Genomic DNA, 13,012 nt, shown 5'->3' with positions numbered 1-13,012 from the left:
GCTCAACAGAGTCATCCCATATGAGTTAGGTGCAAATTCCTGGTGGGGAGGGGATCCTAGACATCAATATCTTAAGCCTTTGAGGTGATTCCAATGTCCAGCCAAGGTTGAGAATCACTCTACGTCCCCAGTTATTCTCCTTGCTCCTAATTAGTGAATCCTGGTATTTTAAGTCTGGGTTCCCATGGCAAGCTTCTCTTCCCCCACTCCCTCACCCCCAGAGTCAGTCTCAACTGCTTCTATTTCCCATTCTGTAGAACTACGTCACCTTCTGACAGCTGCAGATAGTTCAGCCTCTCTGGAGTATGTGTGCGTGTATGTGTGTGTTTATGTGTGTGTGTAGGGAGTGTGTGGATGTATTTGTGTGAGTGAACCTGAGTGCAGGAAGTGATACTGGGAAGGTTGGCAGGAAGATAGATGGTCAAGGCCTTGCAGACCAGGTTAAAGAGTGTATGCTATAAATGGAAGGGTTCTTTTTGGGTCCCTCAGATCCTGCCCCATAGTTGACCACCTACTGGGGTATATGGGTGGCAAAGGGAGCACAAAGAGGGAGCAGTCCCTGCCTTCAGGAAGTTGATGATCTGAAACAGCCAAACCAGGCCATGGATGGCCAAGGACTGTAAATGTGATTGCCTTTCTTCCTGCAGCCTCCCTTCTTCCCTTGTCATTGGCAGATGTCCACTCCTCATTTCTAGTTGCACCTCGAAAGTGTGGTTTTCTTTGAGGCCTCTCCTGATAGCTCTAGGCTGAAGTAAGGGCTCCTCTGACTTTAGTTCCTCTGCCATTCCTGAAATGATCTCATTAGTGTCTCTTCCTTGCTAGACTGTGAGCACCTAGGGATGGGGGCAAGGACCATATTCTGTTTAGCTTTATATTCCTAGTGTTTTAGACAGTGCCTGGTGGATGAATAAATAATTAGCAAGTGCTTTTAGAATTCACGAACAGGAATATGAAAGATTATACAAACACACAGACATTTTTCCCCCTGAGAATGTCTAGTTGTGCTTGTTGGAGGATGCAATGGTGCAGGGGGTGGGCAGGGAAAGGCAGATTGCAGATGGGTGTTGGGATATGAAGCAGTTCGGACAGATAGGCAGGGACCTGCTACGTGATTTGGCGTTCATCCTAAGAACAGTGGGAAACCACCAAGTGGAGAGTAACTTGGCCAGACTGTTACAAAATGGTGACATGGTCATTCTAGCCACAGTGTGAGTCAAGGATTGGAGGGAAGCAAGATTAGCATTAGGAAGACCAGTTAGTTCTTTTCCAGGTTCAAGACAAGGATGCAAACCCTGACAGCATCATCATCAGGAAGGGGATGGTGGGACATGAGGGAAGAGGGAAATCCTTCTATTACTTAGACCACACAGACGCCAAGAAAGGTGCTGTGTAGCAGGACGCAGTGAGCAAGGGGTGGCATCATCAACACGGCTGTTTGGTCTGGGTCAGATTCATGAAGGAAGGTAGGGTGAGGCAGCAGCACGAGTTAAATCCACCCATCCCAGGACACGGGAGGAAAGGTGCAGGCAGAGGGCCTTCAAAATCTGGAAGTGCCCAGGTCTCGCTGAGGCTCCCGAGAGGGCCTGCCTGTCAGCAGGATCACCCCTGCCCAGAGTTCTTGTTCTTGGCTTGGGCACTCATCCCTGGGAGAGGATGGGTGTCCTGTCTCCCCTTAGGGCAGCCTGAGCCTGGCTGGTTCTGCTGGAAGTGGTGGCCTTGAGAGGCTGCCCTATTTTCTAGATGGCTTCACATTTCACCTGCCGGTGGTAAGGAGAGAGTAACAATGCCTTGAGGGAAACTTCGAGGAAAAGACAGGCTTCCTGGAAGCCCAGCTCCCTCAGGAAATCTCCTGCAGTTTTCTCTTGGAGGTGCTGGAATCCTCCTAGGGCCTGGATGATTCACCGCTGCCCGCATGCCTGGTGAATCCACTTCTCACCCTTTCTTTACCCAGCCTGGCCTTGCCTTGCTCTTAACTGTGTCTCCTGGTCTCCTTTGTTTCAGTTTTCCACCTTCCGCTGATGCAGGAGTTTTTCTTACTCCCACCAGCTCTCCAGGCGCTGCCACTGCCTTTCTCCCTTGCGCAGAGGCCTTTCTAGCTCTAATCCTATAGTGCCTGAAGATTCCTACCAGACTCCCCGAGGGCTGTGGCATAATTCAAAGGGCCCAGAAATACTCCTGGCATTCAGTGTCTCTCCCCTCACCCACCACCCTACTCCAATGTCCATCACTGGAGATTTATTCCTCCAGGCTAAGCAGGAGAAGGTTATCTGAGGTGAAAAGGGTCCTCTTAGCTCACACTGGGGCTTGTCGGGTGGCTGATGGCCAGTCCTAGGAGCAGGAGCAATGAACTTAGCCCTTGTAACCTCCCAGGGGGCAGTAGCACCTATGCAAATCATGGTTTGGCAGTTACTCAGTTTCTTATTCTCAGAGTGACCGGTCAACTGTGTCCCTGGGCTGCAGTTTCCTCCCAGCAGCAGGCCACAGCCAGAACACTGCCCGGCTTCCCTCTCATTACCCCCACCCCCCCTCATGCAGGACCCCTTTATCAAGTGCCCCTTTAAGGGTCCTTCATGCTTCAAGATCTTCACAAATTCAGCACCTAAGAATATTCAGAAAAAACTCTAGTTTCAAAGAGTTGGGGAATGGGAAGGAGGGCAGGCTGGAATGGAGAAGCTATGCAACATCTTTTAGTTCATAGTCAAGATTTTATATTTTAGCCATGAGGAGCCATGAATGGGCTTTGAGTAGGAGTGTGGAATAATGTGATGAATAATCTAAAAAGGTTCCTCTGCAGGTGGAGGAGGAGAATGGATGAGGGGGCAAAGGTGGATGTGGGGAGACGCTACCGCCAAGGTGGGGCTGCCCCTCTGTCTGTGCTTGGTGGAAGTCCCTGGCCTTTGTCACCGGGTCACACCTTGACTAGGTGAGGAGGGCTCCTCTCTTCCACCACCGTGGCACTCTAGGTTCCTGACAATTGGAAGAGGGGTTGGTCACCTATGGGGGTGGTCGGGTGGGGTTCTTCATTTGGGGAGTTGGACTTGGGACACAGGAGTCCTTGTAACTGAACAGTCGATGAGCTGCCGTCATGGGTCACCCTCATGCAGTGCCAATCACTGCTGTGCCTTGGTCCTGGCTCTGTGGCTCCCTGCCGATGGACAGAGTCTGCAGGCTGGAGTGCTGAGACCCCACTTGGGTCTGTGGGGTCCCGCACCCCTCCACCTCCCTCCACAGCCCAGCTTGTGGAGCTTTACTCATGCCTGGGATGGAGAGAGGTGACTTGGAATTTAGTAGTAGTGTAACCGGAGTCTTACCCCTTGATCATCAGCTCTGTGATTCGAGGAGGTGCTACTTTTGACCTCCTGGGTTCCTGATGACCACGATGGTAGGTGGCTCAGAACTAGATGAAGAGTGGGGAAGGGAGCTGGTTCTAGGCAGAGGGAAGAGCAGGCACAAGATCCTGCACTGGGAGGGCACGTGGTGCACGGAAGGGCCTGAGAGCAGGGCAGGCTGGCTGGAAAGCAGTGAGCCCACAAGACCTGGTGAGAAATGAGATGGACACACGGCAGGGGCTGGATTGCAGGGTCTGTCTGCTCAAAAGCAACGGGAAATACTGGGAAGTTTTCTGCATAAGAGTGTCATGGTCAGATCTGCATATTGAAAGGATGCTCTGGCTGCCTTGTGGAGAACAAGGAAGGGAAGCGAGGGTGGAGGCAGGGAGACCTGTTTGGAGGCTCTTGCAGAAATCCAGATGGATGGGGGTGATAGCTGGGAGTAGAGTGGTAGTTGTGGGGGTAGTGAAAGACAGATGTATTTGGGAGCTTTTTAAGGGGTAAAATTCATAGGATTGGTGGTGAGCTGGATACAGGGTAGGAGCCATCAAGGCTACCTCCAGACCTCTGGCTGCCAGAGGTTGCCTGACTGCATTTCTGGCAGCACCATTCCTTAGGTGTCGGCAACACTGACAAGTCATCTTAGGAAGGAAGTTCATGAGTTGGGTTTGGGAGATGTTGACTTGAGGGGGAGCTCAAACATCCAAGGGAAGCTGACAAGCAGGCAAGAGAATATGTGGAGCTGGTGCTGAGATGGGAGTAGAGGTTGAAGGTAAAATAGGTGATAATGAAGACCTGAGGATCAGAGGAGAGTGCCTAGGAGAGAGCAGAAGGTGCAGTGAAGATACTCACGTCCAAGCCCAGTGTATGTCTGTGTAGTTGATCCAGAGACATGTGAGCCGTGTCCCTAGTCCTCATGGCACCCAGAGCCGTGGAGGGCAGTCCGTTGCGGATGCAGCGGGCATCTGCTGGCAGCATGTGCTAAAAGCCAAGCGAATGGCCCATGAAGGAAGAGTGTTTCCAAAGGGGGGACATGCTCCACCAGCTGTGTACGAAGGCTGTTACTTCTGTTTGACCTCAGTTCATCTGCTCTAAGCTTCTTATAGAGTTCCTTAGGGGTGGCCACTTGCCCCGCCCTTCCTGATGGCCAGATGTCACCTTTATCCCATAAGCTGGCTCTCCTGGCACTCTATACATCTGCTCATTATTGCCTGGTGTGTCTTTCAGGAGCTTGGAAGAACAAACCAGGTGCTGTGCTCTAGTCATGGGGGAGGGGGCGTGAAAGCAGGGTCCCCTGTGAGAGCAAGTGGAGGGAGCAGCCAGCATGCCTAGGGGGGCCCTGGAGGCCCCTCAAAGCCCAAGTGGCCCTTGAGGGCTGCCTTCAGGGGTCCCCCGGACTCTGGACTGACTCTGAACCTAAGCTGTCAGCTGTGAGCCTGGCGCTAGCTGCCCGGGAGGACCTGTCCTTCAGAGAGCATCGCTTTCCTCACCTGACCCAGTTTCTTGTCAGGATGACCTCGGGCTTTTCAGATGTGGCCCCGAGGTTTGGAGGGCCACTGGGGGGCAAGAGGAGAGGGATGAGGCACGAAGGAAGGAAGCCCCTACCTTAGTGTCCTGGGCTGCTCCCCCCGTCCCCACCCCAATCCCAGCAGCGTGCAGGTGGGCACCTACCCTTCTGTGATCTCTCTCCCCAGGGAGTGCCTGCTGGCCTCACCTGCCTTCCAGAAGCTCCCCGCCCTTCCAGACCCAGTTCCATGTCCCTTCCTCCAGGAAGCCAACTCTGACTTCCTAGCCTTTCTGGTCTCCCTCCCCTGTGTAGCCCTCCCCTGCCCCCACCAGCTCCCACAGACCAGAAACCACAATGTAGGAATGACTAGGAAAGCGTTCTACTGCTGGTCACAACCGAGCTCCCTGCATGCCAGCTCTGTCTTTGAAAAGAGATTCTACGTGCCTCAAGTGCAGGAACCACATGTTCCAGGGCTCCCGAAAGCGCCCTGCAGAGAGCTGAGGGCGAACTGGCCACGAGCTCTGTTTTCAGTTTCAGAGACCTGAAACCTGCCTTTGTCCTCTCATTTATTCAGCAGGTTCTCAGGGCTGAGCCGGATGTACAACGTGTGATTGCTGCTCCCACGGAGCTTCTATTTTAACGACAACAATAAGAATAACTACTAACCACTGTTGATTGTAAGCCCGTGGGCCAGTCACGGTTCGGGATGCTGAGCGTGCCTTCTTTCTCCCTCTCGCTACAATCCCGCCAGGGGAGGGTTCTCCTGGTTTTACAGCTGAAGAGCTACAGAGCTAGGAGGCCCCGAGCTCAGGTGTACGCCCAGGGGCCCTGGGCTGCGCTGCTCTGCTAGGAGCGCGTTTCTCAGAGGTGGAAAGAGGTTGAGGCCAACCAGCCCTGAGCCCAGAGTCATGGCCCCTGTCTGGGGCCTCCTCAGACCCCTCCAGTTCACGCTGCAAATTCTTCACCTACTCCAGGGCCTGCTTCTCCAAGGGCTGATGTCAGGGGTTTTGTGGACTCTGGGTGGGGGGGCGTGGGATGCTGTGAGGGCTGGTGCTTTGGGGCTGGTGGAGGTGGGGGTGGAGGGGATACTCCAGGACCTGACCTCGGGGGCCCGGCCTGGGTCTGCCCCTTGTTCTCCGGAGGAGCCTGCGGTGGCCGGCTTGGCTGAGCTGGGGGTGGGGCGTGGGGTCGGCCTGGGTGCCCCTCACCTAAGCCACTGGCGTGAATGCAAGGTGTCTCCCCAGGTAGTGCCCACCCACCCCCCAGCTCACCTGCCACCCCCCCCTCCTCTTGTCCCGGAATTTTAAGAGCTTATGACAGGCAGGAGCCCAAGGAGCTACTGCTGGTGGCTCCAGGCTCTGGGTGTGTGTGTGTGGGGGGAGGGCAGGGTGGGCGAGCCCCCCTCCCTGCTTCCCCTGCTCTGAGGCCGTTGTGAGGAGGGGAGGCGGCCGTGAGAGGAGCCGTGGACCGTTTCCTTCAGCCTCTCCCCGTGCCGGGTTCTCCGGGTTCTCCGAGCTGTGAAGCTCTTTTGCCTCCCTCTTGTCTCCCTCCCGCAGATATCCCCCTGCTGCCCGGCTCCCCACGCCGGCTGAGTCCTCGGGCTGTGGTCAGAGGGGCCCCAGCTCCCAGGTGCGCACAGCCGTCCCTCGAGGTGCCCAGCCCCCGAAACCCAGGTCTGCAGGGCGGTTCCAACCGAGGTTCTGGCCATCAGTCCTGTGGCCGCAGCTCTGTGAGTACTGTGGGGGGGCCCAGGGGCCCCGTGGCTGAGGAAGCCCCTGAGTTGGAGACTGTGCATGCACGTGTGAGAGGCCCCGTTTCTGGTGGGCCTCCTCTCTCTGCAGGTCAGGCCTGGTTTTCCACAACACGCAGGAGCAGGTGGGGACAGAAGGGGGGGAGGGGCCAGGTGAGCCCACCTGTTGGTCTGCACTCTCCCTGGCTCCCCTCTCCCTGGCCCGAGGAACCCGCCTCCTCTGCACCGTGGCTCCTCTGTGCCTGGTGCTTCCTCCGGTTGCCAGGTGACCTCTCAGGTGGCTGCCGAGGCAGCTGGGTATCAAACCAGCAATAAACAGGGAAACACCCAAAGGGGAGGCAGGTCCCTCCCTGCCCCTGCCTGGCTCCTTCTCCTCCTCTTCTTTCAACCACCCCGTCCCTGGGAGTGGAAGCGAGCAGGAGGCAGCTGTCCCTGTTGTCCTCTTGGACAGGGTCCTCGCCCGTGGCTGGCGAGGAGGAGGGGGATGTGGGGCTGTGACGGGGGCCGTGTGGAGTGAATCCCGTGGGGTGGGAGGGTGGGGGGCGGGCCAGGCGACGAGGAGTCAGCCTTTGTTCCAATGGATCCAGAGAACCTGCCGGTGAGTATTCGGTGAGCAAGCCTGTAGAGTGCGCGCGGGCAGCTGTGCAGGTGTGCAAGGAGGTGGGTGTGTGTGTGCCCTGGTGCACGTGGAGGGGCATGTGCAAGTGCATTGGAGGACACCTGGGCGCATGCAGGTGTGTGTGGTAGGTTGGTGCAGAGAGGCATGTGTGTGGGAGTGGGGGTGCGCTTGGGGGGCTTGTGTGTGTGCACGGGTGGGAGTGGGCATGTAGCTCTTTGTGCGGAGGCAGGCGGTGTGCACGGGCAGGGGTTTGCTGCTGTGGGTGCAGCCTGCGTGTGCAGGCACGGGTGCCGGACGCCCGGACCGTGGACAAGTAGGTGGAGGTCCCAGGGCCTCAGGGACCAAGGGGCTTCCTCCTTCAGGCCCCCCTCCCCACCCGGGGCTGAGGCCCGGGGCCAGCCTTCTTGCCCTCAGCCGCTTGCTCAGCTGTCCTCCCCACGGCTGTCCTGTTCTCTCCGGCCAGGTCATCAACAACTACCTGGATGCCAACGAGCCGGTGTCCGCGGAGGCTCGTCTCAGCCGCATGCACTTCCACGACAACCAGAGGAAGGTGGACTACGTGCTCGCCTACCACTACCGGAAGCGCGGGGCGCACCCCGGCCACGGCTCCCCCGGCCACGCGCTGGCTATCGTCTCCAATGGGGAGACGGGCAAGGACCCCCATGCCGGGGGCCCCGGTGACATTGAGCTGGGGCCACTCGATGCCCTGGAGGAGGAGAGGAAGGAGCAGCGGGACGAGTTCGAGCACAACCTGATTGCGGCCGGGCTGGAGCTGGAGAAGGACTTGGAGGTGAGCTGGGGCAGGCGGCAGGCGTGGTGGGGACGGGTGCGGGGGACCTCCCGGCCGTTGTGCAGGGAGCCGTGGCTTGTTCTTACCGGTGAGGCCAGATTTTCTTGCCCTAGGAGCTGAGAGTCTTGGGGTATTGCCGGTGCCTCCTTCTTGGGGTTCGGGGAGTGGTGCCAGTGTGCTCTGGGGCAGTTGTCCTTGCCAGAGATTGAGGCCCTTGCTTCCTGGTTCTTGCAGGCCCCATCCTCGGGTCCTCTCCATAATGGTCTCCTTAGGATGAAGACCCAGTTTACCTGCTGAACTTTACATCAAAATTTCTCTATAGGGATCTATTGCACTGAGGAATATTCTTGCCTTGGGGCTGCCTGGAGGAGGTGATTATTTGGGCCCTGAAATGGGACATACATTAGACACATTTTTATCAACCTGTGAGCTATGTATACCCTCACGCCTGGTCAGTAGCCAGCCGAGGGGCATCCTTGAAATCCAGGTATCCACATCTCCTCCCCTTCTCACATCCACCCATCCACCTACCCATCCATCCATCCATCCACCCACCCATCCATCCATCCATCTATTCATTCTTTCACCCATCTATCTGTTTCTCCAAACCGCAGTGATCCTTTAAAAATGACCTGGCGCTCACCATCCCCTCTAAACTCACCTCCTCCCCTGCCCACCCTCCTGCACCCTGCTCCAGCCCCCTGGCCTTATCTGGGTTGTGGGTCCCTCTCGCCTCAGGGCCTTGGCACTGTTGTCCCTTCTGCCTTGGCACTCTTCCCCAGGCCTGTGCATGCTCACTCCCTCCCTTCATGACTCAGCTCAAAGGTTACCTCCTTCCACACATACCGTTACCTCCTTCCAGATCATTCTAACTAAAATATCTCCACCCCGTCACTCTCTACCCACTCCCTGCTTTACTTTCCTTCATCACACTTAGCACTGCCACCTGAGACCACATGATAGCTTTATTTGTTTATTATCTGTGTCTCCCACTAGCTCCATGGAGGCAGGGATTTTGTTTGGTTTAGGTGCCTGCCCAGCACCTAAGACAGAACGTGGCACACAGTAGGTGCTTAATAAGGGCTAGTTGAAGAAATGAGTTACCTTGCTGAGGCTTGGGCCCCTCATTTGCAAAATAGTAGATGCCCTGACTGGATTGTGATGACAGGATATGTAAAACATCTAGGCAATGCCTGGCACATATAGGTGCTCAACAAATACTCATGATTATTTTAAAAGGCGCCATGCTGAGGGTTAGGGGAGTGTCCTTATCAGGGACCTGTTTTGTCAGAGTCACATTAATGCTGTCCTCACACTGGAAGGGCCCCCTAGAGATCACTCGTCCATCCCTCTGTCCCCAGGCAGGATGGCACGTGGCCTGGCTCCCACCTCATCGTGCTCCCCTGTGCTGCTTATCCAGACCCTGAAGGCAGGAGACGCCCCTCCAGGGACTGGCGCTCTTTGCTGGGAGAGAGCTGGCCTCACTTTTGGAAACCCAAAGCTCATTTGGTGCCTCCAGCTGGAGTCTGGTGGCAAGGTTTGTCCAGGGCAGTTTTCAGTGCCATGCGAGGAGTGCTGGGATCTGCCTGCAGAGACGCTGCAGTTCCCACGCCTGTGGCTGGGTCTTGGGGAGTGGAGACGTGGGCTGGCTCGGCTGCTCAGTATTTGCCTTCCTCCGAGGGTGGGCTCTGGGTATTCACATCCCAGTCCTGCCTTCTTCCAGCCTCAGGACCTTGGGCAAGTTTCCTGACTCCTTTGAGCCTAAGCCTCCTTGTTTGTGAAATGGCAATAGTAACACATTCTTCCCTGGGTTGTTATGAAGATGAACCAAGACAGCCCATATAAAGTACCTTGTACAGTAATACTTTCATTATTTGTTTAGGTCGCCAGATTTAGCAAACAAAAAATACAGGATGAATGGTTAAATTTGAATTTCAGATCAACAATAAATACTTTTTTTATTTAGCATAAATGTGCCCATACCCTATTGGGACTAACTTATCCTAAAAAATTATTTGTTGCTGATCTGAAATTCAGATTGAACCCTCCTGGCCACTCTTACCACTACTACTCATCTCACTGCCCACCGCTGCTGCCCTCCAGGGTGTTTCATTCTGGTCACTTCTGGGTTTTCTGGGCCTTGGCTGGCAATCAGGAGGGCCCCGGCCGGTGCCGGATGGGGGTGTGCAGCGTGGCTTGCAGTGTGGTTGTTGTCCCAAATCTCCTCCCTCCCAGCCCCCAGCCCCCGGCTTCAAGGGTCTCTCCTTTCCCTCCTCAGGTCTTTCCAGATTCCTCCACCTCCGCTGAGTCCCTGTATGTCATCAGAGCCTACCCCTGGTTTGGCCCCAAGACCGACTGTCTTGAGGTCTCTCTCTCCACTAAAAATTAGTTATTGTTATTACCGATGCAGAATTTTGGGACCTCTGATGCAAAAAGTTGAGTTAGTTATACTTCTCAATTCAGGGCATGCTTTATCATTGGTCTGCCAAAGGAGCGCCCTTTATTTTCCCCTAATTCCCGACACCCCCTCCCCCAACCATTCTAATGTATGTTTCTGGAAAATATATAGTGGAGTTTTGGGCATTTTTCCTTCATTTTTAAAATATACTTCATTTTTTCCATACAGTTTTAGGTTTGCAGAAAAACTAAGAAGATAGTATAGAGTTCCCACCTCCCCGTGGCCAGTTTCCCCTACAGCTAACATCTTACATTAGCATGGTACATTTATTACAATTCATGAGCCAATGCTGCTACATCATTGCTAACTAAAGTCCGTATTTTATTCTGCTTTCCATAGTTTTTACTTACAGTCCTTCTTGTGTTCCAGGATCCCATTCAGGATCCCATATTACGTTTATTGTCATGTCTCCTTGGACTTCCTCTTGGCTGACAATTTCTCAGAGCTGTCTGCACTTCAAATTTGCAGGAAAGGCACTGCGTTGGATAGTCCATTTGGATTCTTTCTTTTTTCTCTCAGCACCTTTCATGTTGTGCATGTGCACCTTACCCATTATTCCTAATGCAAGAGCAGTTAGCAGCTGTCACAGTTTACCCGTCACTGCCCTAGTAAAATGAATAATGGTACAGGACACCCAGGATGCCAACCCTGTGCCACCCAAACAAGGTAGAGAATGCATTGCCATCCCGACGTGGGCCAGCATTCCATGATCTTCTCTGTCTCCCCAGCTGCCCCCTCCCCTTGCCATGTAGGTGCTAAACACGGGTTTAGAGCCCTTGCAGGCTGCCTTCCCCCTCGGGCTGCTGGGGTCTCAGCAACTCTCCTGGGTGCCAGGGCAGTGTCCCCACTGCTGGGCTATCCCCATCCTTCTGAGCTGGGCTGCATTTTAGGTTCTGGTATAGCTTTGACTCTAAGACAAATGGGGAGGAAATGGGTTTCTATCAGAGACCCATTAAAAATTCTTCACTTAGCCTGACAGATCAAAAGAACTTTGCATCCACCAAATGAATTGATTAACTATCTTTAGAATTCATCTGTGATCCTAGTTGATATCTGGACCTGCTTTTGACAGGGTTATAATTGGTTCGTTCTTTCAATTTGCGGTTCTACTTTTTCCTTGTATTGACATTGTCTGTGTCAGTCTTTCTCAGCTGACGATACCATGGTGTGTCTCTATGTTCTCTTACATTTGGCCACTCGATTAGAATTTCAGTTAAAGCCATCCTGGAGATGCTTATGGGTGGCAGAGGCGCCTGCACCCTCATGGTCACTTCCCGTCATCTCCTGTGTGGAGATGGTGCCTGGTTTCCAAATGGGAGGATCCTGAAGCAGTTCAGCCCACCCAGCCCCGCGCCTCCAGAGTTAGTTTCCGCTTGTCCCGATGCGACTTTGGAGCGAGCTGGCTGCCCGAGGCCTGCTGGGATGCATCTCCCGTGCCCACTGGCCACCTCCTCCCACCCACCCACTTTCTCCTAAGCCTTCTGCCATGACCCAGTGAGCCAGCTGTTCAGAGACAGAGACCCAGGTGTCCTGGTGTCCCCTGGGGTGTCTCTCAGGGGGAGGGGGACCCCCAGGCCAGCGTACCGGCTGGGCCTAGTGGGTTTGCATGTGGACTTAGTTTGCAGGATTTGTCCCTCCCTGCAGGCCATGATCCTCCATGGGCGGTGGTTCAGACTTGACCTTCATGGGCAGCTGGATCTGCCTGGAGGGCCTGGGCAGGGAGCAGCTTCCCTGGGATTAGGGCGCAGACACCTGGCTGCAGAAACCGGCTTGAGGCAGGGTGGTCTGGCATCACAGCAGGTCCAAGGGCTGTTTTTTGGCACAGTCAGGCATGGGGGGGGACAGGTGGGGGGCCCAGTGGTCCGCAGCTCCATTCAGGAGGCAGCGTTTTCCTCTCCGCCCTGGTGTCGGGTGGGAACCCTGGGATGACCAAACCTTTCTCTCTCTGCAGAGAGGAGACGCCCTCACCCTGAGCTATAGGATGTCCCAGACACCTGACTCCTCACCCTACAAGAAGAGCCTGATGTCTCCCTCTGCCTTACTGCATGGAGGCTGAGGAATAGGCTCTGTAGAGGGCATCTGGGGCATGTGACATCGTGACATCTAAAGAGTGCCTTGTGTAGCGCCCATTCAGGCTGAGCGTTGAGGGCCGGGACAATCAGAATGTCTCCTCACTTAGAGGCAGACAGAGACCACTGTTTCTTGACTTCTTCCCCACTTGCTTTCAGGAAGAGTTTTTATACATCTGATTAAACAGCTGTCAGGACCATTCTTCTCGACCTTTGGGGTTGGGGTGGAGGTGGTCTCAGAAGGAGGTGGGGGCGACTTTGGGAAATTCTTCTACCTTCGAGGTTGCTTTAGGCCACGTTTGGTTTTAAGGATGGAGACTAACTTTACCTAGTGCCTTTTGCATGCCTCATGCACGCGGTGTGGTTTTTACTTGCATTCCCTAATTTAGTGTTTGGGAATCTGTGGCAAGGGGTGTGCCATCCCTGTCTTTCAAGGAGATAAGGAAGCAGGCTCAGAGAGGATGAGGGACTGGGTTAAGGTCACATTGCT

The 13,012-nt window shown here is 54.7% G+C and overlaps 1 protein-coding gene across 1 annotated transcript in view; it reads left to right on the top strand.

Annotated features, from left to right (window-relative positions):
- Window positions 1–7,674: 7,674 nt before the first annotated feature.
- ANO2 (anoctamin 2) overlaps window positions 7,675–13,012 on the top strand; it is a 319,432-nt gene continuing 314,094 nt past the window's right edge. Inside the window, exon 1 of the mRNA XM_071210134.1 lies at window positions 7,675–7,995. Within this exon, the coding sequence (XP_071066235.1) occupies window positions 7,729–7,995 (267 nt within the window). The 5' untranslated portion in view covers window positions 7,675–7,728. The remainder of the gene's footprint in view (window positions 7,996–13,012) is intronic.

The sequence above is a fragment of the Dasypus novemcinctus genome, chromosome 20 (assembly GCF_030445035.2).
Source record: "Dasypus novemcinctus isolate mDasNov1 chromosome 20, mDasNov1.1.hap2, whole genome shotgun sequence".
NCBI classification, from domain to species: domain Eukaryota; kingdom Metazoa; phylum Chordata; class Mammalia; order Cingulata; family Dasypodidae; genus Dasypus; species Dasypus novemcinctus.
The sequence above is the reverse complement of the archived record's forward strand: the minus strand, read 5'-3'. Positions and strand labels throughout refer to the sequence as shown.